This window comes from Aspergillus nomiae (assembly GCF_001204775.2).
Source record: "Aspergillus nomiae NRRL 13137 chromosome Unknown contig00393, whole genome shotgun sequence".
Taxonomy (NCBI): domain Eukaryota; kingdom Fungi; phylum Ascomycota; class Eurotiomycetes; order Eurotiales; family Aspergillaceae; genus Aspergillus; species Aspergillus nomiae.
Window position 1 is genome coordinate 6,252 of NW_015378448.1, and position 25,093 is coordinate 31,344.

The 25,093-nt window shown below is 48.3% G+C and overlaps 7 protein-coding genes across 7 annotated transcripts; 6 read left to right on the top strand and 1 right to left on the bottom strand.

The window, feature by feature from the left end:
- Nucleotides 1–1,036: 1,036 nt before the first annotated feature.
- On the top strand, nt 1,037–4,287 carry ANOM_011071 (tyrosine protein kinase SWE1; the record flags this gene model as incomplete). Its single annotated transcript, XM_015556327.1, has 3 exons — nt 1,037–3,499; nt 3,555–4,111; nt 4,155–4,287. The coding sequence occupies 3 exons, from the start codon at nt 1,037–1,039 to the stop codon at nt 4,285–4,287; spliced, it is 3,153 nt and encodes a 1,050-aa protein (XP_015402872.1).
- A 1,208-nt stretch (nt 4,288–5,495) lies between these two features.
- On the top strand, nt 5,496–7,342 carry ANOM_011072 (pre-mRNA-splicing factor ATP-dependent RNA helicase-like protein cdc28; the record flags this gene model as incomplete). The annotated part of the gene is made up of 2 exons (XM_015556328.1): nt 5,496–5,761; nt 5,836–7,342. 2 exons carry the CDS (start codon nt 5,496–5,498, stop codon nt 7,340–7,342), a joined length of 1,773 nt encoding a protein of 590 aa, XP_015402877.1.
- Nucleotides 7,343–7,365: 23 nt separating this feature from the next.
- ANOM_011073 (pre-mRNA-splicing factor ATP-dependent RNA helicase-like protein cdc28) lies at nt 7,366–8,844 on the top strand (the record flags this gene model as incomplete). Its single annotated transcript, XM_015556329.1, has 1 exon — nt 7,366–8,844. One exon carries the CDS (start codon nt 7,366–7,368, stop codon nt 8,842–8,844), a length of 1,479 nt encoding a protein of 492 aa, XP_015402878.1.
- Nucleotides 8,845–9,461: 617 nt separating this feature from the next.
- Nucleotides 9,462–9,876, top strand: ANOM_011074 (cytochrome b5-like heme/steroid binding domain-containing protein; the record flags this gene model as incomplete). Its single annotated transcript, XM_015556330.1, has 2 exons — nt 9,462–9,638; nt 9,799–9,876. 2 exons carry the CDS (start codon nt 9,462–9,464, stop codon nt 9,874–9,876), a joined length of 255 nt encoding a protein of 84 aa, XP_015402873.1.
- A 407-nt stretch (nt 9,877–10,283) lies between these two features.
- On the bottom strand, nt 10,284–14,170 carry ANOM_011075 (putative nuclear migration protein; the record flags this gene model as incomplete). Its single annotated transcript, XM_015556331.1, has 4 exons — nt 10,284–11,101; nt 11,151–12,246; nt 12,270–13,525; nt 13,579–14,170. 4 exons carry the CDS (start codon nt 14,168–14,170, stop codon nt 10,284–10,286), a joined length of 3,762 nt encoding a protein of 1,253 aa, XP_015402874.1.
- A 3,877-nt stretch (nt 14,171–18,047) lies between these two features.
- On the top strand, nt 18,048–18,842 carry ANOM_011076 (haloacid dehalogenase, type II; the record flags this gene model as incomplete). Its single annotated transcript, XM_015556332.1, has 1 exon — nt 18,048–18,842. One exon carries the CDS (start codon nt 18,048–18,050, stop codon nt 18,840–18,842), a length of 795 nt encoding a protein of 264 aa, XP_015402875.1.
- Nucleotides 18,843–18,915: 73 nt separating this feature from the next.
- ANOM_011077 (uncharacterized protein) lies at nt 18,916–20,393 on the top strand (the record flags this gene model as incomplete). Its single annotated transcript, XM_015556333.1, has 4 exons — nt 18,916–18,931; nt 19,158–19,291; nt 19,346–20,230; nt 20,289–20,393. The coding sequence occupies 4 exons, from the start codon at nt 18,916–18,918 to the stop codon at nt 20,391–20,393; spliced, it is 1,140 nt and encodes a 379-aa protein (XP_015402876.1).
- Nucleotides 20,394–25,093: the final 4,700 nt, after the last annotated feature.

The following is a 25,093-nucleotide window of genomic DNA, read 5'->3' on the forward strand; positions in this document are numbered from 1 at the left end:
GAAAATAAATATCGAAGAACAAAAACTCTACTCAATTTAGGTCCCATAAGGGAAATTCCTCGGGCCATTCATTTGGTTCGCAAGGGCTCGCCTTTGCATACCGCAACTTCGGGCCTTCGTCAGCCCCTCCGTCTGGCCACCCATCCCTTTCTTCCTCTCTCGACTTCGATTTGTTTCGCGTGGCTGTCTGCATTATTTTTGCTTCCTTGGTGGTCGGTTTCGAACCTTCCACCCCTTGCGCAGTCGTATGCCTGCCTGAAGAGGGACAATCAGCTTTTTAAAGAAAGGGAGACGGAAGGGAGACCAACACTGCTGCTGCTGGTTCCCCTGCTATCAAACCAAATCGGCCCTTCCTCACGTCTCTACTCCCAACCCCCTTCTTGCGCATCGGAATTCGTACGTCAACATCATCGCGCCTGACTTCAACCTAGTCGCTCCTGCATCTTTGCGACGCGCCTGCTTGTTTTGACATCTTAGTTGCTGTCTTGAAACATTCCTTATCGAGCCGTTTCATCTCAAGCGCCAAGGGACAAAGTGAAGTAGTAGGAGGGCGTTCTGTTTCAGGCGCGTGGCTTGTGTGGGTGCACGAAGAGCTGCTTTTCCGCCCCCGCTCGCATAGCAGCCCTGGGTGTATGGGGGCATCAAAGAATACAGTGTGATTCTCCTTGAGCCTCGCAACAAGCCTGTTGTGATGTGCATCTATCACTCGTTTCGCATTGCCAATTTGTTTTGCTTTGATACGACCGCTGGCGCTGTGCCTTCCTTACTTTCCTAACATTCCACGGAAATTGCTTCCTCCTTTACGGGCACTGTCTAGGACACGAGAAGCGCACTGCCACTGGCTCTGTTTTTGTCAACGGCCGTCGCGGGTTCATACCCTTCCCATCGACTACGCAGCACGCATCGATCATCAAGTGCGCCTCTTCCAAATTCACGCCTCCGCCTCATCGCAATACACTCGAGTCCCATACTTTGACCTCACTACGGACTACGACCGTTCAAAGTGGTTCTAGCTTTTCAAGGCCACACCATAACAATGGTTGCAACATTTTCGCCGCACCGTGATGCGGGTGGCACGCTACATCTGCCTTCACACACCGGGATTCACCATGTTGATGCTAGCTCAGCCATTCGACAACTCCGCCGGTCACTATCACGTTCACCCTCTAAGAGCTCCAACTTCTCGCTTCTCGCGACCAGAAACCACTCACCGTCAAAAACCTCGCCATATGTCTCCTCCCCACTGTCACCTTCGCGACGATCTTCACAGGGCAATTTCGTGCTCTTCCCTAGCTCCTCACACCAATCACCATTTGCACTGCCATATCCGTCAAGTGGTAAAATAACCAGACCTGCCGTGCGCCGCGTACGCACCTCACCCAGGAGTCCCGTAAAACGCGCCCTCAACCTCTCTATAGACCAGGGCAATGCGAAGCCCGTGCAGCCAATCTTGACAACACCCGGTGTTGAAAATTCTCCCGTAACACCAGACATAAACGTCCCTTCGGACGACAATGCCAGTGGGAGTGGCTGTTCTTCGAACTCGCCCTCTGGTGCAGAAGGCCCTGCCCCTCGTCCGACGCTATCCAGAATCGAAAAGCGACGCAGTGGGACTTTTGGCTCATACGCAACTGTTAGCCCACTAAAACGCAGTGATGGGATCATGAACCTAGATCGGGCATCTCGAGGAAGTCCGTCAGCCAAGAGGCGCAGTGTGCATGCGGCGAACCTTTCGAGCGAGTTTAATATATTTGATAGCGAGGCCGGCCCAACTACCGTTGAAGAATCAACGTGCGAAGTACCGTCCGAAAGTGAGACGCCATCGTTCCCCACCAACATCACCCCGTTCAGTCCTTTTGCTACAATACCCAAACGCTCATCTTCTTTGCGACGATCAACTCTTCAGCAACGCCAAAGTGATCGTTCCTTATTCTCCCGAGCAAGGGCCGTCGCCGAGACGCCTGAGGCTTCAAATACCCCTGCAAGTCCATGTCCCCGATTGCCTTTGGATGGCGGTCTCTTTCAGTCTGATCGAGATAACTTGTTTTCGCCACGGCCTGTACCGGGCAGTCCGTTGTTTTCGTCGACTGGGAATACTGCTGTCCAGACTCGCTCTGCTGTCCACCCGCTTTCTAGGACTATCACACAATCTTCGTCCAGCTCCAGTCTAGTGGATGACTCGCCGACACATGAACCAATCCATAAAGCCGATCACCCAAGAGGAATGTTCAATTTCTCCAAGTCCCTTCCGGCTGGAGCAACTCGACCTGCCCTTGTACGCCAACTTACCCGCGAAGATTCGACCTCATCCATAGATTCTTTTGCAACCCCAGAGAATTACAAACTTGTGAAGCCTCTCCCAGCGGCATTCATGTCCACGGGTCTGATCTCCAAGAAGAATCGTAATGCCGAGGACCCCCAAAACATGTTGAGTTTCAACAAGAACATGCCTGATACGCCGTGCAAACGGCCCATTAACTTGTTTCCTAGCGGGCAAAAGGCGCCGCCAGAACGGTCGCTAGGGTTCTCAACATCCTCTCGCCAATCCGACACAGTACCTCATTCCCCGTTTAACCCACCTAGTACACGTCCAAAACCAGGCCCTTTCGCACGTGGCATGGGTATCTTCGGGAACACCTTCAATAAACAAGCGCCTTCCCGTCGTGGTAGTTTTGTGAGTGTGGATGGTGATGAGGTTCAACTACAATCGCCATCCGGACCGCGGGATAGTCAGCCTTTGAGCGAATATGACTTGCCACCAACACCAACGAAGCAAACGTTTTTCCCCTCTCGAACCTATCCCCCAGCTACCTCACAGATCGCTTCACTCGAGAGATTATCCGAAGCTAGAGGAACAAATTCAAGCCCATTGCACGAAAGGTTCCTGCGGGGGTCACCGCGCACGCCTCAGGATAACCTGTTCCCTCCTGATCCTAGCGGCCTCTCGATTTCCAATGACCAGCAAGCGATCAGGCCTGATTTCAGCGCTGTTAACTTACCGGCTACTCCCACTGGTCCCCGTGATTCTTTATTACAGTCAGGGAAGCGCCCTAGTCTCCCACTGAACGGTTACGCCCCAGATGTGGATCCGAGTTTGACCTCGCGCTTTGAAAGAGTTGAGCTTGTTGGCACTGGTGAATTCTCCCAGGTGTACCGTGTATCTGAACCCCACAATATGTCATTGTCATCAATCTTCTCACGCAGCCCAAAGTCACCTAAGATCTTGCCTGAGAAGGTATGGGCAGTTAAAAAAGCGAAACAACCATATTCTGGGCTGAAGGACCGTGAGCGTCGGATGCGTGAAGTAGATGTGCTGAAGGCTTTGACTAACTCGGACCATGTTATTTCTTTCATGAACAGCTGGGAAGACAATGGCCACCTCTATATTCAGACCGAGTTCTGCGAAGAAGGTAGCTTGGATGTCTTTCTGGCCCAGGTCGGACTCAAAGCAAGATTGGATGATTTCCGCATATGGAAAATATTGCTCGAGTTATCTTTGGTACGACTTTAACTGCAATTTTGCAACATTAGGCTCTGCTAACCATCATTCATAGGGTTTAAAACATATTCATGATATGGGCTTTATTCATTTAGATTTAAAACCCGCCAATATCCTGATCACGTTTGAAGGCGTCCTGAAAATCGCCGACTTTGGGATGGCGACATCATGGCCGGCAGAAGAGGGAATTGAAGGCGAGGGGGATCGTGAGTATATTGGCCCAGAGATCCTAATGGGCCGCTATGATAAACCTGCGGACATATTCTCCTTGGGTTTAATCATGTTTGAGATCGCTGGGAATGTTGAACTCCCAGACAACGGGCTCTCATGGCAAAAGCTGCGGAACGGGGATATGAGCGACGTTCCTAGCTTGACCTGGAGTGCAGAAACCAGTATTTTCCGCGATGCATCTGGGAATCCAATCTCGGAAGAGCCGTCATTTGAGGAGTTGTGCACATCGGACTTTGGGGATGATACATTTGGTGAAGACAGTTTCCTGGGAAACCGCAGGTCCAGTGAACGGAAAGCAGTGCAACTCGCTCGTACTGGCGAGCTTCATGATCCTCCTAGCTTTATGGTTGACGCCGGTCATGAACAAGCTTGGATAAAATCGTGCGATGGATGATCTCGCCAGAACCATTTGATCGGCCTACAGCGACCAGGTTTTGGAGGTATACGGTGTCCAGTTTGTCGCTCGTCGTCGGCGTGCTGGGGCTACAATCTACGAAGGCAATTGGGGTCCCGCCGACGAAATGCTAGCAGAGGATGCCGAAATGATTGATGTTTAATCAGTGCTTGACATATTAGTGCATTTGGACGGAGTTGGTGCTTTCCTTTACGGTTAACATATAATGACGGCGTTGATGCGGAAATCCGACCTTCGATAATAATGTCCATCACCACCGACCTATGGCTCATGCTTGGTGTTGTTTTTCTCTATTTCTCCACCTTTCTTTCGTGTGCAATGGGTGGCGGGTTATCTCGAGAGCTGAATCTTTATTGCTCTATGCTCGCCATGCCAGTGACCTTTCTTGTTTTCTTTTTCTCTTTTTTCTTCCGACTCTAGCCGACCACCCTTCACGATTTCACTGATTTGATATGACCAATAATGGTGTTGAAGGGTTTCACACTCATTTTCTCATGATATTTCCTATGTTGTTACCCTGATTTGAGCGTTCGAGGTACTTGTTGTTTTACTATTTCTTGTCTTTTCTTTTCTTTTCGTTTCTCTTTTTGTGGCCCTGCCCATGTCTGTATGATTGGATTCCCGCAACCTGGAAGTCAGGATTGCTGTGTAATATGTGATTTATATTTCCCTTTGTTTTGATGACTCGACTCCTTTTCTCTTCACGGCTTTGGGCGTTATTAATGATTACCTTTCCCCCTACATCTGTGTTTCCATATCCCTTTCAGCAACTGTTATTTTATTCCCCCGGCCCCCTTCTGTGAGTGAGTGATATAGGTGAAGAGACATGAAAACAGCCGATATGTGATCAAGCAGGCTTGAGAATAGGTGATGCTTGTGATTCATACTTTTGAATGCGAACCACTTCTGGACACCAATTAATAGGTAGCCAGCGAACTATAATTTTCAATTATTTTTTATGAAGCTTGATGCGAACGTGGATGTAGAACAGTGTAGTATTATGTGAGACCTGGGAGTATGTTCCCCAATTGTTTGGCTCGCCACCAGCAGACTTCTTGGCGGTCGACCTGGGCGGCGAGATTCTTCGCAACATCGACGCGCCTGAGGGCCAGCCACACTCTAGAGCAAGTCACGCCGAATCCTTTAATCATTGTGCTATCTACCTTTCAGTTCGCCCATGCTTACAGTTTATTTTGCATTTTTCAAAGCACATTCTGATATGACGCGCGGCTTTCTCCGAGGCTTACAATAAAGAAACACTTGTGCCATCTGCTCAAGTCTCATAACAGCGGTCATATCGCGGATTAATATAGTCTCAACTGTCCAGCTTGGATCTGTACTAATTTAGATATGGACAATCGAACATTCGTGTCGGATTCTCTCCTCCGCCTTACCAATGCCTCGGACCCTACCGTCGTCGACTTTGTGCTCGCCACAGCCAGTTCGGCCAAGACAGCGGATTCATTACAAGAGAAGCTCGTTCCTTTCTTGGATGGCAGCGCAGAAGATGTTAATGCGTTTTGTGGAGAGCTGTATAAACGAGTGGGCGCGGGCGCAAAAAGCGAGCGCAGCAGCAGTGCTCAGAAAGAGCGCAGTGATACCGCGTCGAAAAAGAAGTACCGATTGATTGAAATGGAAGATGACAATCTAGACTCTTCAAGCTCTTTGGGACCCACAAATATCGAAACAGAAAGGGAGAGGCGGAAGCGCAAGGACAACCGAACCAAGGAGGAGCCCCGGGGGCACAATCGCTGGGAAAAGGAAGAAAACAAGAAGCGCGGGCGGAGCGGGAAGAGAGCCGAGATCGCCACCGGTCCAAGAAGCTACGACGACGGGATAAAGAGGATTTCGATGATCGCTGGGGTGACGAAGAGATTCCGGATGATGAGGTGTATGAAGAAGATGAGCAAAGTGGTAAGAATGAAGAGTCACCGTCGAAGCGGACTAGGTTGGAGGATGGATCTGCGTCACCTCGGTCGACCGACTCTGCAGACCTAGATCCAGAGACGAAGAAAGAAATCGAGCGACGGCGGGACATCGAAGAACGAGACGAGTTCGCGAAGCGGTTGGCCAAGAAGGATGACAGCAAAAATAAGAAGATTGTCGAGGACCGGACCAGAAATAGTGAGGTCGCACGAAGACGAGCGTTGGCAGACGATGCTTCCGCTAGAGCTGCCGCGATGCCAGAACTAAGAATGCGCTCTCGGCAAGAGTATCTTAAGAAGCGAGAAACTGAACGACTAGCCCTCCTGCGCAGGCAGGTCGCGGAGGAAGCGGCCGAGCTACGTGATAATCCCAACTTGACACGGAGGGAGAAAGAGGAGTTTGCTAGAAACCGGGAAGTACTTCGGATTGCTGAGGAGCGGCTACGGATCGATGATTACCGCGATGGGTACATGATGCCGGATGACTATATCACAGAGAAGGGAAAGATTGATCGAAAGAAGAAAGAAGATGCTCTTTACAAACGCTATGTGGATCGCGACGAATATGGACAAGAACGATTTATCACGGAACATGAGGAGTGGGAGATGGAGCAAACTGCCAAAGCAAAGGCACAGATTAACAGGGCAGAGTTCGTGGATGAAGGTGACTATGAATATGTTTTTGACGACTCACAAAAGATCAACTTCGTCATGGATGCCAAGATGGAAGGGACTCAGAAGGCTATGTCCCAGGAACAACGTATACTTAAAGAAAAGCTCGACGCAGCAGAGAAGAAGGCGGCATCGATTGAGGATACACGGAAGAGCCTGCCCATCTATCAATTTCGAGAGGAGATCATCCAAGCTGTCCATGATCACCAAGTTTTAATTATTGTCGGTGAGACAGGTTCTGGTAAAACGACCCAGATCCCGCAGTACCTTCATGAAGCTGGTTTCACGAAAAACGGGATGAAGGTTGGTTGTACGCAACCTCGACGAGTCGCTGCTATGAGCGTTGCATCGCGAGTAGCCGAAGAAATGGGTGTGAAGCTGGGCAATGAGGTCGGTTACGCCATTCGTTTCGAAGACAACACAAGTGATAAAACAGTGCTCAAGTATATGACGGATGGTATGCTGTTACGTGAACTGCTGACAGAGCCAGACCTGGGCCAGTACTCAGCGTTGATGATCGACGAGGCGCACGAGAGAACGGTGCCTACGGACATTGCCTGCGGTCTGTTGAAGGATATTGCCAAGCACGGCCAGATCTGAAACTGTTGATCTCCTCTGCAACAATGGATGCACAGAAGTTCCAGCAATACTTTGACGACGCACCTATCTTTAATATCCCCGGGCGACGTTACCCCGTGGATATTCACTATACATCACAGCCAGAGGCGAACTACCTGGCCGCAGCAATCACAACCGTTTTTCAGATCCATGTCACACAAGGTCCTGGAGATATTCTTGTGTTCTTAACCGGCCAGGAGGAGATTGAGGCGGCCGAACAAAGCTTGCAGGAGACTGCGCGGAAGTTGGGGAGCAAGATACCAGAAATGATAATATGCCCTATCTATGCCAATCTACCATCCGAGTTACAAACTAAAATTTTTGAACCGACGCCACCGAAGGCACGAAAAGTCGTACTCGCTACGAACATTGCCGAAACTAGTTTGACTATTGACGGTATTGTCTATGTGATTGATCCAGGTTTTGTTAAAGAGAATGTCTTCAATCCCCGAACTGGAATGGAAAGTTTGGTAGTAACACCGTGCTCGCGGGCATCTGCCAACCAGAGGGCCGGGCGAGCCGGGCGAGTTGGACCTGGGAAATGTTTCCGTCTCTACACGAAGTGGGCTTACCATAACGAGTTGGAGGAGAGCACGACGCCTGAAATCCAACGTACAAATCTCAGCAGCGTCATTCTGATGCTCAAGTCACTAGGGATTGATCAGTTACTCGATTTCGATTTCATGGACCCCCCGCCAGCCGAGACAATTATTAGAGCCTTGGAGCAGCTTTATGCTTTGGGCTCATTGAATGATAGGGGCGAACTAACGAAGGTTGGAAGACAAATGGCGGAGTTTCCGACAGACCCCATGCTGGCCAAAGCTATCTTGGCGGCGGACAAATATGGCTGTGTGGAGGAGGTGCTTTCCATTGTGTCAATGCTAGGGGAGGCCAGCGCTTTATTCTTCCGGCCCAAGGATAAGAAGATACACGCGGATAGTGCACGTAATCGGTTCACGATCAAGGATGGCGGGGATCATCTGACTTTGCTCAACATCTGGAATCAATGGGTTGATTCCGACTTCAGCTATGTATGGGCGAAGGAAAACTTCCTGCAGCAGCGCAGCTTGACTCGGGCACGCGATGTACGCGATCAACTGGCGAAATTGTGTGACCGAGTCGAGGTCACTGTCAGCACATGTGGGTCGAACAACCTGCAACCGATTCAGAAAGCCATCACGGCTGGGTTCTTCCCGAACGCAGCGCGTCTGCAACGCGGTGGTGATAGTTACCGGACGGTGAAGAATGGGCAAACAGTATACCTGCACCCGTCAAGCACGCTGTTCGAGGTCAATCCCCGGTGGGTAATCTATTTCGAACTCGTGCTGACGAGCAAAGAGTATATGAGGAGCAATATGCCACTCCAGGCTGAGTGGCTCGTGGAGGTTGCGCCACACTACTATAAGAAGAAGGACTTGGAGACATTGGGGCTCGAACGAAAAATGAAAGGACAAGGAGCGGCAGGTGAAAAGAGTCGAGACTAATCTATTTTTTTGTTTTTTCTTCTTTTCCCTTTCGTCGCCTATATATGTAGGAGTGTATTATTGGCGTTTGTTGCTCTCATCAGCATGTTTAGACACCCAAAGCAAATACCACATGTATTTCTATTGACCATTGACGACTTGTCTTGATGGTATGATTGTTATTGAGTCCTCATGTATATGTTCTTTACATGATTAAACAATTTGGCGATATACCTCGGCTATTATCTACAGTCTCTCACCAGATATGTACAGCTCGAGTATGCACGACGACATTTATTATACTTTATTATAGCATTGGATAGAATACCTGTCCAATAACATAGTAATTTTCTGTAGTAGTAGTCGTAGCAAGGTACGAGCGACCAATCACGGCACGGATATTTCAATTCTCAAGATGACTGACCGCGGCACGGAGACGGAAGGTTAACCTCGGCTCCTGCTCGACCGAGTTGACAGGCCATCCATCGTCATCTCTCCGCTTTCGACCCCGGATTTAATCATCAGCAGCAGCAACAATCATCCGATTCAAAGGAATTACAATACCATCACCACAACACTACTCAACCCAAAGACCAAAAGAAGTGCGCAAGGAACTTGAAAAAGAAAGAAAAGCAAAAATGTCCCAGACCTTCACGCCCGCCGACGTCGCTTCCCACAACAACGCCGACAAGGGCCTTTATATCATCATCGACAAGAACGTGTACGATGTGACCAAGTTCGTGGACGAGCACCCCGGCGGCGCGAAAATCCTGAAGCGTGTCGCGGGGAAAGATGCTAGCAAGCAGTTTTGGAAGGTATATTCTTCTTTTTTTTTTTTTTTGGTTCCCAGGCACTACTAGTTAGTGCCATGTCGTCGTAAATTTGAATGATTCCCCTCCCCCCTCTTTTCCGTATCTTTTTTTTCCTCAATTCCCCTCCAGTCTACAAACGTTCGTCGGTGCTAACCATGGCCAGTATCACAACGAGGGAGTGCTGAAGAAGTATTCGCCAAAGCTGAAGATCGGGGAGGTGAAGGAGGCTGCGAAGCTGTGATGGAGAATGTTCGAGTATGTGTTGTCATATAGAAGGGGAAATGTGTGCCTTTCTCCTAACCTTTTCTACGTGGTCCGGTCGTCTATTCCGGCGTGATTACGCTTTTAGCACTACATTGCACAATACTACCTTTTCATGTACGCATATGCCTGCGGAGTGTTGATTATCCTAGAATAAATGTCAATGATTTTTAGATGATTCCAACGCCCAGCTCCGAAACAATATCCCTCCCAAAACGATGTAGCCAAAGTGGTATCAATGTGCGAATATAAACGCTAGCGGGCACCTATGCAGATGCCCTGTGTCAAGACATACAGTTACTGATTCTCGAACCTGGTGATTCGTCCAGGGGTATGCATCACCCTGGAGGATAATACCACCCCCCACAACATTATAATCACAATGCGTTAGAACCCCCGGAATGGATCGTCATTGCGAAAAGATCCGTAATCGTCATACCTTGGGTGGTCAAGGTCATAAAATCGCTGGCTTTCTGGGCTCCAAGGAGTCGAAGGCTTCCGTGAATGCCTTGGATGTGGCGCATGGCATTGGTTAGACTCGGCCTGGTCAATGAACGCCTCCATGCGGACGGTGCCAATGGCATCGAAGTAATTACCAGTTCTCACGCTGGCCTCGGAGGTACGGCCACTCATGATGCTCTGGCCACTGTTCGTAGCGGGCGGAGCATATGCTTCAAAAGCACCTTGTGTTGGAGGCATTAAGGGCACGGTGCCCTGATTGGAAAAGCTGCGGATCATGGGAATTCGGGGAGTCGTATTGCTGCGCTTGCGCGAATGGTTGGAGAACCGGGGGATCGTGGGTGGATCAGCGGCATCTGCCATATCCACCTCTGCTGGGAGCTCTGGAACCGGCTCAGGATGTTTGAAAGCTCGTTTCCCTCTCTGTCTTGGCTTTGGTCGGCCTTTGGCGATTTTTATAGAATCGCGGATCGGGTTGCGACGCAAAGTCGCCGTGGACGTGGAAGATGCAAACTCTTCCTGCGGTATAGGCGGCAGAGCTGCGAGGTCATGAAGGCCCATGGAGGAATGACTCAAAAATGAAAGCGCAGTTAACCAAACGTAATGCCGTTCGATGGTGGTGGCGGTGAATTTGAGGGCTCGTTCGGGTGTAAGGATGAGGATGGATCGGCTGAATTGATTTTGCGGGTCGAATCCCTTTGGTAAAGGGTTGTCGTCTTTAACGTCAAGGACAGACTGAATTGTCACTGCTCGTAGTTAGCGGCATCCATCACAAACTTATGAAGGGGAACCTACACTTCCTGCCGCTCTTGCCAAGTAACGCTGGTCCACTTGTTGGCTGCTTGCTACTCCACATAACCGCTCGCTCATACGGAGCCAGCCAAACCCATCTTTTGTGCCTTGATCCACTGTTGGCGATGTTCGCTGACACCTCTTCGGCATTCCGGCCTTCCCAGTTGTCCTTGGATTCACCAACTCCGCCGAAAGATCTCCTCCGACGAACGTACTTGAACATCCATTCTCCTACCATTGTTTGGGCAATAGCATCAACAACACTAGTTGGCTGGACCGATGTCGCCGTGGAATCATCCCGCTGGTGGGAAAACGCGCGTGTGGGGCGGCCGGTTTCATTATATCGCCCTTGATTTGCCCGCCTAATCCGCTGGGGAGTAGTTATATCGTTGAACGGGAGAGGCGGATATTGAGGACTCTCCACCGCACAGGAAGATGTTGATATGGTAGGTGATGATCGGGTTACAGGCCGGGCAGGCTCTGCCTGAGACATTGCAGCTGCAGACCGCACTCGCCGCAAAGTAGGCTGCCGAGTGATCGATGGCCGTCTCTGGTCAGAAAAGTTCCGGGGGTTCGAAGGAGTGGGACTCTGCTGACCATCGCTGCCCTTAACTGGGAACTTCCGCGAACTGAGTCGTATGGGAACCGGAAATGGGGGAGCTATACTAGAACCGCCACTGGCACTGTCGAGACTTGGCTCGCTGGGGCTCCGTATTCTCTGGTGTGCAGCTGCCCCGTTGGATATCATCGCCGCTCTGCGTATATCCTGCTGGCGTGTCCACGAGGGCACTACTCCTGTTCGTGGACTTATCCGAGAAGCTTTGCTTGGATTTTTCATCTCAAGGTCGGCCGTTGCATCAAATAAATGTGCCTCTGCATCCAGTATGTGTTGATCGATTTCTGTGGTGGTCTCGTCTAAGCTAGGACCACCCTGGGTGGAAACCAATTTGCCTCGTTTCAGAGTATATGAAGCGAACGGTCGGTTTAGTAGCTCATCATCTGAGAAAATATCTCCCATCCTGGGGGACGCTTCCTCATCACTTGGTTCGTCAAATCCGGCAAAGAGACTACTGGATCTCAGGGGCCGTCTTAAATCTGTCTTGGACTCATCAGCCAACGGACCGTTGTCGTTGTTGCCGGGATAAGCTTGCACGTGCTCGTGGGGTTTGTTTCGTGCGGGTGCTTGGCTGGGATAGGGGGAGGTGGTGGTATCTCTTCTTTCCTCGTTCTTGGAGGTGGGGCGTGATACGGCTGGATCGGAGGATCCTGGAGATTGGTACGAAGGGGTAAATCTGGGATGGCAGACGGTAGCAAACTCGCAGGCAATTTGACAGGTCGCTGATCAATCCGAATTTCCTCTGTCTGTATGCCAACTGTTCGGCTGTCGGTAACAGTCTTTAAGTCTGTTTGGCAAGAAGCACTCTTAGTTTGTGGTGGCAGAACCACACTCCCTCGAGGCGAAGAAGGCTCAGAGCAGGGTGGATGAATTGCAATCATTGGGACCTCAATATCTGAGGAACTAGGACTGTTATGGGTAATATTGGCACGTTGCTCATGTGTTTCAGGAGCAATAGGTTGTTCTGTCTGGATTGATGCAGAGACCATGGCGGCCTGGCCAGGAGTATTCGATGGCGGTGATGATTCACCAAGCTTAGGAGTCCAAGGTGGAGTGGGTAGATCATCGACAGTCTGAGAAGATGTCGATACCATATTTACTGGGGCCATCCACGTGCTGCTGTCTTTCGTCTGGTACGAACCCGGGCCGTCACGGCCTCCAGTATCTTCGCCGCAGGCCACGGGTCCAGTCTCTGGTTGCAACTTCGGGGACGGAGGCGGGGAATACTGGATTCCAGCATCTTGATAGCAGTAGCTCGCTGTCGTTGTTTCCGTTGGGGGTGGCTTCCAGGGACTACTAGGCTCCGACTTGAATCCACAGCTTTCTACACTATGGAGAGAGAGGCCCAGGATCTTCCTCGCCTTTGCTCCCATCTCCATTGTGTGGGACAGTTGCGAGTGGACTGACGTTGGGCGTTCTTCCGGGAGGGCCTCAGGTGAATAAGGTGTAAAATAATCGTCACGCAGATCAAACTCATCTTCCTCGTCGAATGCCAGTTCTTGCGCAAGGTTTATACCGTCATGTTTCGCGCCTGGTATATTGACAACACTTGCCACAGAATACCGAAGATCATGGAGATCACCCCCGTCAGTGCTTACGCTTGTGACACTCGTACGCCGTCTCCCTTGACTGCTCGAGTGGGCGCTCGCAGTATCACTGTCCTTCCCCGTGGCTTCGTCCTTGACCAAACCAGCCCCATCAGGTTCCGCATCTGATGGAAATTGCCAGCTGCTTGGACCGCTGCCACTTCGGTCAAGACCACCTTGAGACGCCCCTCAACAACATGAATCTTGCGTTCCAGGTTCCTACGCTCACCGTCCCAGAGTTCCTTATCACGGTCCCAAAGCTCCAATGTCTTGTCGATCTCGTCTTCCCGACTGCGGGCTTTCTTTTGTGCCTGGTCCAGTTTCTTTCGAACATCTGAGATGTTCTCTAGCGCTTCATCTCTCTCCCTTGCGAGCTCCGTAAGAGCTGAGGAGGTACCCCCTTCCACAAGCTGTAGCTGATGTTTGAGAGACCGCGTCTCCTTGATACTCTGTGATAAACGTTCACTGATATCCTCGGTCTCTGTGCGCGATTCATCCAGAGTTCGCTCCAGGACATCAATGGCTTTTGTTTTACTCTCCACATCCCGCCGTAAAGACAAAATCTCCGAAACAAGTGAAGCATGTAGTGTTGGGGTAAACCTCCTGGGATCTAGCGGTGATAAGGTGTCCTCGTACGTGGCATCTTGGAAGTCACGGCGCCCATCGAGGAAGAAACTCTGGTTTGATGGAGATGGTGGCGACGATGATGGGCCAGGAGAGGAATCTCCACGGGAATGCATAGACGGACCTCTTCGAGGCGTGGTAGAGGGTGTGGGGAACACCTCTGCAGGGGAAACCCGGGAGACTGTCTCTGTTGCCATCGCTTGATAACAGAAGATCAAGACCTCAAAACAACCGCAGATTTGAGAGGCTTATTGGAGTATACCAGCAACCGGGCTCGCACACCTTATACCATTGAAGAGCTGCGGTATGCGGGGTCCATCTGACCTTCCGGACGTTGCAGGTGGGCAGGAAACAAGATGACAGGCGATATAGATGCTGACCGGCAACTATAGTTGCTGATGAGGTCTTCAGCAGGAGATTTCTGGTTCACCGCAATGAGCTGCGTCAGCTATCTGCACGCATGACTCGAGATAGGCGTGGTTGGGAGCAAAGGCGCACAGGCAGTAGACTTTCCACCTACACTTAGATCTAGTTGCTACCCTTCCTCAATCACAGAGAGGGCTTTGTACGGTCTTTCAGGCTCCGCCTGGGGTCAGGGACGACGTCAAAAGAAAAAAAAATAACGGCACAAAGTAGGAAAGGCAAAGACAGCTGGGATACCCTGAGAGCTTGGCTTTCCTTAGCCACCCAGTAAAGGGGGAGAGGTACGAGAGAATTGAATTGGCTCGTCGACGCGGGGAGGTGGAGGAAAGATCGTAGATCGCGTTTAGGGATAGTAAAAAGATAGGCGGAGTCAGCGAGCAAGACTGTCACCCACCACAGGTCTCATCGATCCTCGATAAAAAGATCTGAGGAGGAAGGGGACACGGTCTACATTGTATGAGAGAAGACCCGTTAGGTCAAGGACGATCAAGAGCTAATGAGCCTTGCGGGCCGTGACCTCAGAACTTGTCCGAGCATCGGGATGTGCACGACGTGAGGACAAGCCGTGGCTAAGTTGCTAAAGCATTAGCTCTTCCAGGGGTGTTCGTTAGGGGGGATGGGGAACTGAGTCTACGCTCCCGATTAGTGAGGAGGATCAAAAGAACGTCTCCACTTAAGCTGCCAGTGATAGCAAGTATGTGGACTATTAGTAGAGTACGGAGTATTAGTAGTACAAAAATACAACTCCGGGGCATGGAAAAGCGGGATGATAAAAGAAGACGAATCAGAGTGTGTGTGATCGATTGTGGATGTGAGAGTGATAGTACTACTCGTAATTCCTGCAGCATCGTATTCAAGCAAAGATTGGACAGGCCAATCGTCCTCCTGGGCCAAAAGGAAAAGAGGGAGGGCAGAAAAATGTGAAACAAGGTAGAAGTCATCCGCCAGGCTGGCCAGCTTTTGGTGGTTAGGAGAGGAGGAGGAAAAAAGAAAAAGAAAAAAGAAAAAAAGAAAAGAAAAGAAAAAGAAAAAGAAAAAGGGGACTCCAGCCAGTGGAAAGGGGACGAAGGAGCGGTTAGTCCAGTGATCGTCCAATTGTGTTAATTTAATTATACGGAATAAAACTGGGAAGCAGAGTCTGAGTCCCTACTCCATAGTCCTTCGACTAGTCAGTGGACTAAGTAAAGGAGGTCCATTAGAAGTTGATTGCTGCTCAGGGGAGGTTCATGTCAACCATTTGATTTTCGGGCTAGTTTGAAGGGGATCCACAATTTGATGCTGTTATGGTTTTCGTTTTCTTTTTTGCTCTTCTCCCTTGTGGTTGCTGGTGAGTGAATTGAATGAGACCAGAAATCTTGTTGGTGATTCCAGTATTGGATCTTCCCAATGATATTTCTTATACTCAAGAATTGATTGTTGCAATTGCCTCGTAGCTCATGACCTATGGATGTATTGACTCATTCCATCAATCCAACTCCTCCAGTTACCGCTCATATCTCCGTTGGATTTTTGATTTGATATTTTTACTCCATCTTGTTTCTCTTTCTCCCGATCGAATCATACGATGTCTCCCGAGAAGGCAAACCGTTGAGTCTGCTGCCTCCCAAGCGATCGTCAATTGTAATTTCCCAAAGAGCCCGTGGTCCGTGTTTCAGTCTCTCCTAATTCAACCGTCACATCACATAAGGCGTTCTTTTTTATTTTTCAATACTAATAATTAGCTGTGACCAGATATCAATCCGTATACTTCAACGTACGTATAGAGCACATATCGTACGTGTAAGTATAGAGATAGCTGTGTAATGGAGAGGTTCAACTAATATTACCATCCGTCATTAGCGACTTTGCCCATGACTCCGCTGCCATTGGACATCATTCAGTTGTCGAGAGCAATTCCCCATCAGGAATCCCTTCTTAAATCTAGGATGCGGAAACCAGTCCGATGTTTTTATCCACCTCTTTTTGGAAATACAAGCGTACATGGAAAGGAAGCACCCGAACAGGATCCTTGGGTCCTCCAAGGTCAGCTCTCCACTTCTTCCACTCCTCGGCGCCGATTTTTTCTGGGTATTTCCCCATTTCGGAAATTAGATCGGAGCTGGCGACCCTTGCTGCCAAAGATTGACCACTGGTCATTCTATTGCTGATCCTTGGAATCAGATATATGATCCAAATAATAATGATAATAATAATAATTATTATTATTATTATTATCATTATTCTAGGTACTGCTGTAAATGCACTGTTACTGGAAGGGAAAAAGAGAAAGATAATCCTGACTCAGAAGAGGAGCTACCAAAGTGCATACTACAGAGTAGCTCCGAACTGTAACCTAAGTACGAGTACCAACTAGGTACCTACATACCAGCTTGTGACTGGCCTTGAGACTTAGCATGGTTTAATTTGAGGAGATAACCAACCCTAAACCTAAGTATAATCCGATAGCTATCCATCACAATTGGGTGGCTTCTCCCTTAGCTCTCCCACCGTTCGAACTTTACCCAGCCAACTTTCGCACTTCCATCTAGGTACCTAGCTAGTTGGAAATTGGAACGTGTGTTCTACCCGACTAAAAAAGGGAACGTGAGGAGAAAGCTATTTTAGGTCTTGCCTACTGAAGTAGCAGCACAACACTTTCCTGATTCGCAACTGGAACTCATCGAGCGACCCACACGGCAAGACATACTTCTCGCTTTAGTTCAGGGGCAAAAAGTTGACAGGTCATTGTACGATGGATTAAATTAATATTAATGTATTTAGTATAGCCCTTGATGGCCGAGGCTCGACAAGGCTGCTGGTGCCTTTGTTCTATTGATATATCAGACTACAGATATTACACGGGAAACGAAAAAGAAAAAGAAGAAAAAAAGTCCCGAGGAGAAAGAAAGTGGAAACCACTCCGTTGGAAATAGTCTTTTTATTTATTTTTTTTCTCTCTTTCTTTCTTTGTTTTGTTGTTGTTTCCCCTGAGGGGAATTCCCATTGCCGAAGTCTCCAGACCTTTTCCCGACGCCCTGCGTGTAACACGAATTATGGGTATCTTCATGCACATCCAAGTCTAAAATAATTCAAATATACCAGGATTGCGCCGTTGAGGATCACCCAGCTTGCAGCTGTCAACGCGGATGGGACCCAGTTACGTTGTCGTCACTCGTCAGCGAACAATAAAGACATGCATGGCCCTCCATTTGCCGGCATCGCATATTCCGTAGTCATATAATCAATCTGAAGCAGCGGACAAGTGATATGATGTGATAGATCTGCACAGGAATGATCATCTGTAGTTTTTCTGGAGTTGGCAATATAATTTTCTTTTTCCTTTTTCAGGTCGTGAACTGGTCTACGTCTGAATTACCACATCACACATAAACTCGTGAATATCTCGCTTCGCGATGAACAGAATTGTGGTGGAGTCGTAATTCGTCATTGCTTTCTCCTCTATTGATGATTAAGTCATGGTGTTCTCATGATCATGACTAATCAGGGACAGTCGTTGGAAGGATGATGACGTGAACATTGATACTCTGTTTTGTTGATGGAACATAGGTAATCACTGGTTTGCATTTCGTACTAGGCAGGTGAAACACCTTGGCGCCAATGCCCCAGAGTTAGTTAATCATATATACACTGTAAAAGGTCAAAACTCGCAGTATGCCAATCAATATACTTCCCAAAGTCCTGTTCTTCGACGTATTCGGAACCGTTGTGGAATGGTGCCCGTCCGTCACAAGAGAGTTGAAAGACGCCGCTGAGCGCGCCCTTCATGATCCCGGCAAGCCTATTCCTCCAGACGAACGCGCACGGGTCTCACAGATGACCTTCACAGACTGGCTCTCAGTTGCGGAAGATTGGCGACAGTCCTATGGACAGTTTACTGCCAAGTTTGACCCTTCCCAAGGCTTCGTTTCGGTCGATCAGCACCATTATACTGCTCTGTCCACGCTACTCAAGCAACGGAAGATCGAGAACCTCTTCACAGATAGCGAGAAGTGGGATCTGTCGCTCTGCTGGCACCGGCTTGTTCCGTGGCCTGACAGCGTGCGAGGCCTGGAACTGTTGAGCCGGAGGTTCCGCACGTGCACTCTGTCAAACGGCAACGTCTCTTTACTAGAGGATCTCCAGCGCTATGGCTCCTTGCCTTTCACGGATATAGCCAGCGCAGAGAATTTTGGGGCGTATAAACCCTCTCCTCAGGTATATCGTGGGGCAGCCGCCCGCTTCGATCTAGACCCCAGTCACTGCGCCCTGGTGGCAGCCCATCTCTCAGACCTGAAGGCCGCCAAAGCACAAGGTTTTCAGACAATATACGTTGCGCGTTCTAAAGAAGAGACAGAAGATTTATCTCAGGCAAAGCAAGAGGGATATGTGGATCTTTGGATCGAGCTGAACACAGGTGGTTTCGTTGAGGTTGCACGGCAACTTGGCATTCAAGTGGCAGTTAAGTGATGAATACATGCCATATATTAAAGTTAAGAAAAGAGCAGAGATTATCTGACTCTCACTCTATGATCCTGTGACAATGAAGCCACAGTACTGTACATGCCCAATTAGAGATGAGATATGGAATGACGCTATAAGTCTAACATAGATGATGATCAACTTGGTCATTTCAACTACTCTTGGGTATATTTTCTTTTATGTCTCTTAGGTTGATGGCACGATTCTAACCCAATCGTATGCATCACTAACCGTTTACCCCTCACGATGACGCAGCAGGTAAAGTCATTGATTGATTGCAACATAAGCTCTGAAATTTGTCAGCCCACCGATTACAAATTCAGATCATTGAAGTCAGATTCACCCAAGCCGACACATTTAAACCGCCTCCTTACCGTCTTTTTACGTGCTCGCCAAAGTTGACTTCGAAAAAAAAAGCGAGTGCCATGACAGAGCAGGTATGTAGGGTATCTCATGACACCGGCGCCTCCGTACTAAGAGAAGGCCTTCAGGAACACAAAGTCTACCGTCACGCCGACGCCGACGGACACTTTCGGCGTAAAGCTTCGGTCTTTCGCTCGTTCGTGTCCAGTGATCCTGCAGCTAAATTTCCTGCCGAAAAAGACCGCTATGTCTTATACTTGGGGCACGGCTGTCCATGGGCGCATCGGACCAACATTGTTCGATTACTCAAAGGCCTCGAGGAGATTATCCAGCTGGTGGTTTTGGATCCTGAGCTGGGGCCCGATGGGTGGTTCTTCTCAGGTCGCCGGGGTTCAGCAGAGAAAGATCCTCTCTACGGGTTCACGCAGCTAAGACAGCTATATTTCAAAGCAGATCCGGCGTACGAAGGGCGATACACCATCCCGGTACTGTGGGACAAGAAGGAAGGGACAATAGTAAATAATGAAAGCAGCGAGATTATCCGGATGTTCTATACCGAATTCGACCATCTACTTCCAGATGAGTTGCGTGAAATCAATAGGCCGGGTGGAGGGTTCTACCCTCCGCCTTTGAGAAAAGACATTGATGAGATGAATGAATGGGTGTACCATCAGATCAACAATGGGGTATACAAGACGGGGTTCGCAACCACACAACAAGCCTACGAGGAGAATATCTACCCCTTATTCGAGGCGCTAGATCGCGTCGAAAACCACCTAGCGCAGCCCGGACACCAGCCATATCTATTCGGCGAAAACATAACAGAGGCTGATATTCGCCTGTATACAACAATCGCCCGGTTTGATGTGGCCTACTATCTCATCTTTAGATGCAACCTCAAGATGATACGGCATGATTATCCACGAATCCATGATTGGTATCGTCGGTTATACTTCGACGAGTCCACCCGGACGCGGGGGGGTGCCTTTAAGAAGACAACATATTTTGACATTGTAAGTGGCGTTATTAAGATTTAGCTGATTTGGGCCAATCGCTAACTCTAGCCTGCAGTACAAATTTGGCTACCTCAAGGCAATTGGCAAACGGACGGGCAGCTCGCAGTTGATTATCCCAGCTGGTCCGTCACCAGATATCTTGCCACTGGAGGATCAGTAGTGCAGTTCTAGCACAAGGTAGCGTTTCAAGTCTCGTCTTGATAATGCGACAGGGCTAGAAATTATACGAGGGGGGAGTGACTGATATACGAAACATGGCCCACCCTGTACCAGTGTCCTGTTTATATACTGCCCCGCATATTAAACTTCCTCGACCGCTTAGAGCACCAAAATAATACGACATAACTTAGGTGATCTTCGCACTGATGGTAAACGTTAGGTGGTTCGTGCATGATACTGAATTAGAACTAGGGTGAAGTGACTGTGCTCCCAACGTCTCGGGTGTTGGGCATCAGAGGATTATCTCGTGGGTCTTAGCCCAAGCCTTGACATTAGGATCCTACTATCAATCCGTCAATTAGTGATTAGTGCGGAAAATAATCCCGAACAATTCAACTCAATGACTTATTGAGGCTCACTATAGTTATGTCGCGTACAGGACATGGGTAGCTCGATCCCAGATTAGTGGCAGAACCGCCATTAATGGTATCTGTTATATGCCGTAATTCAAAGCTAGTAGGGAGGCAGTGCTGCGTCATGAATTTAGGGGAACTTTCCTAATTGTCTCCCATGCAAGGCGAGAGACTTCAGAGCAACTAGATTCATGCAGACTGTCCACCCACCATGGTCCATTCGTGGTATGCAAAGAAGGTCAGCTGTCAGCCACGGATATTATGTGCTCACCGTTGTAGCCACCTACATCTCAAGTCCCTGTAGGCATATATCTTGTACGGTCTGGTAGCGCAAATCGTTTCAGCTATACAACCAAGCACAATGGTGGTAAACGTTCCACTAAGACTCGGTGACCTTGAACTAGTTGGTAGCAGGTCCCCGACGTGACAGAACGCCCTCAGCTAAGGGAACTGGAAAGTGCGTCCTCTCTTCATTATTGAATAATGTTGACGCTGGAGCATTCTGCGGATTTCAATGCATATGCAGGAGGTATTGGCACAAGTACGAGCTAATCAATACAAAAGTTATGCATAGAGATGTATAAATAGAAGTGTTCGGTCATTAGTGTGCATTCCCTCATCTATAAGCCATCACAGGTACCAAATCAAGAAATCGTTTCGAGCCAGTTTGATTAGGATAAGACGACTATTAAGAGCTAGTAGCCCAGACCGGTATCTACTTGCGCGTTTCCGGATCACTGTCGTCTTACTAGGTAGCTATCCACGTGGAAGATGGGGCGGGAGATTATTGTGGATGCCAGCGTATTTACCTAGGGAGTATGTTATAATTCTTAGGGAATAGAAAAGATAAAAAAGAAAGAAAGAAAGAAAGAAAGAAAAAAACACTGGAGCTCAGTGCACCCGGAATTGCCCAAATTTGGTTAGTCTTGCTGCTACTAGGTACTCCAGCTCCATGATATCCACAAATGGATAAGATGTACAAAATCGAAATCCTGAAGTCCTCACCAAGCTTGTTGTCCAGTTTCCTGGGTACATACCTTAATTTCGCTGGCGTTACCGCTTTAATCTGCTTGTCCGCTTAACCTTCTCGCCTCGCCTTTCCCCTTTCCCCTTTAAGCTAACAAATGTACGGAGCTCTACCGAGGTTCTTGTCTTCATGGATCCCCAGGCGGATCTCAGTTGCTCAGTCGTTCATCGGACCAGTCAGCCATCGTCTTATACATAGCTATCTTTGGCCTTCCGAAGTGGAAACATCACGAGTTAAAGGAATGTTGCGGCTTGGCTTGCTTCCTGAGCTACCAACGTCGCATAGCACAAGCACAAGTGCACAAAATCGAATACCTCCTCATGTGCCATATGTTTCTAGTTACCAGGAGTATGGACCACCGCATGCGAATGCTCAACCGCCCACCATAGACACCTAAGCCAAGCTCGGGGGCCGTTTGCATTGAGCTCCAAATAATATGCTCCCTTAGCTATTTACGTTCAGTATGGACAACTCTAGAGCACAGCATAAAAAACCGCTACGAGGTAAATATCAAGGCCATCGAGTTCGTATGCTCAATGATGTAGGTTGCGGTGTCAAGCTCTATGCCTTGTCTGTGTAGCTACCATTGCGTTGAAGAGGTAACTCTCTGCCGCTGGGCAAGGCTCCACTACGGCCAACTGAAAAATAAAATAGTATAAAGTAAAATATATCAATAAATAAAAGCAAACCAAGCTACGGAGTACAGAATAGGGTTTTCCATCCTATAACCTTTCCTCGCTGTTTTCTTACCTGGGCTCCCAGCATGGCTGTTTATCGATAAAGTGTTATCAGTGTGATGCAAGAATAGAAGCAAGGGGTAGCAACTGAGAAAGTCGACATTGGACAGAATAGAAGCTACATGTTCTGAAATATATACGTTCATACTGCCTACGGCTAAAGTATTCCCCTCCCTAAAGGGGAACGATGATATGATGACAAACTATACCTGTCTAACTACTGGCTGGCGAAAATAATCCAGTTATTGAAAGCGACCGGATGAGATGATTAATCCCTGTTAGCTCGTGGAACCTTATTTAACCAGCGATGGACCGGCCCGGCACTGGTTATCGGACGGATTCTTCGGAAGGGTGCGCATATATTGGGTTTAGCAAGGATCCAGGGAAAAAAAATAAAAAAGAAAGGAATGAGAAAGAAAAATTTGTCGTCGTCATTTCGCTTACCACTACTAGCACAATGTAGCATTCTAGCATTCCAATCTAATGGTACGGAGCACATACTGCATATAGAACCGCTAACTCCCTAGGAGAAACCCCCAATGATACAATAGGGGTAAGATGGACCCCACTATAGGTAATTATCATGGAACTTTCTTCGTCGAACGAATTTCTCGCTAAGCCCAGATGGGGTGAATTTTTTGTTTGAATTTCACATGCCGATGGCAATGTCAGCAAATGTCAATTGAAAAGCAAAAGAGGGGAAGAAATGAAGAGGAAAAAAAAAGAAAAAAAAAAAATCGGCGATTTGATGGGAAAAGATATTAACATGCAAGTGTGAACAATGCAGACGTTGTCGCAATGTCCTGCGGTCATTTTCATATTTGAATCACCATGAGATATAACAAGACTGCTTTAGGAGTCCAAGAATTATACGGCACTAAAATCCCAAAGCTTACGACCAACCACGTATTAGGTAGTCCCGGGAATTAGGAAGATTGGTTTTAGCCTGACCACCAGGGGCCACGGAATGTTCTGTATTCCTTCCCCGGGTGGACCTGCAAAGACTCGTGATGGTTGCTGCACCGGCGCAATCTACCATCTCCCTCTCGATTATTCTGCGTAGAAAAATAGGCACACCTGGGGCAAAGACCAATAAAATAAGAAAGAAGACAGGAAAGCCGTCCCCTGATCGGATTGGGTTTTTTTGATCATGACATCTGGTATACGTTAGTCGGAAAATATGATCGCTGGTACAGTATAAAGGACTTCCATGATTTAACGGCCTTACTGCCTGGTCTGGGTATGACTCTATCTGAAGAATGGATCAACTCCTATTGTCGCAATCACACATACAGGGAAAAATGAATGTACAATCCCAATTGTCTGCGGTAGTGGGGAGCTCCCCGAACTTAGCGTTACCGTACGCCCACCTCGTGTCTACCCGATACTGTTTCGACCAAGCCGAATGAACTTTCTTGGGCCTGGATGTGGGACGGGTCAAGGAGACTAGAATTGTGTTAGGGGTGGGAATTTTGCGTTGAAGAAACGACCTAAGCCCTAATAGATCGACCAGAATACCTTACGTAGTACTGAATGATTGAGAAGAAGTCTCAGGAGCTGTTATAGAACTCTGGTGTTATTCATAAGCCACGAAGGACAAGGATTGATACTACGTACGGACTCCTGTCACTCCTATTCCTGCGAACATCTCGCCAGAATCGAGCTTATAAATGGAGAAATATCGGTAGACAGATGGTATCTGAGCGATATAATGATTAGGGTTGAGTACCTGCGAACTTGATACAGTCAATCAAACGCTAAAAATTGGGGATGGCATCATTTTCGATGTAACTGTAGTAACTAGTACTCTATGCTTTGTCAATGCCTGTTCAGGGTTTTGTATTTTGATAGAGTCCAGGCACGGTACCTTTTAGAAATAAAAGAGGAGGAAAAAAAAAAAAAGGTTACCCAACCATACATCATCCGGAAGGATCCCCACTCACTCAACGCGGGTCCATCTGCATGTCCAATCCACCAAATGCAGTTCCAGTTCCAGCTTCAAGCCCCAGACAGACACTAAGTCACTCTCTCATGCTTTTAGGTCTTACACAGTACAGTTGGTACTCTTCCACTCCCTTTGCCCCTCTCTTGCTGCTGCTTCTCCTGGTTTCTATTTTTCTTCCCCTCTTCGTCGCTATTACCATTCCGATCCAGCCTTTCTTACTGTCCTCCTGTCAGATTTCTCCACCCAATCGGGTCAGTTAATGTATAAATAATTAGCACCCAACTTGGGTTATTAATAAGCTAGCGCACAGAATTAGTCATTTATTTCAAGAGCGTTAACAAAAATAATAAACATGAACTAAATGAGAAAGAGAGAGGGAGAAGGAAGAAAGAAGCCGAAGACGAAGAAGCCATCTATACCGCATACCCACCAACTCCTCCTAACTAAACACGCTAACCCAAAACTAAGAGACGGCTCTTGGTCTCCGACAGGGATCATTGTCTCCAACGCCTCATTTCATTATCTATTTTGTGATTCTATTCTATTGGCCTTTTTTTTCACTTTCCTTTTTTTTGACCT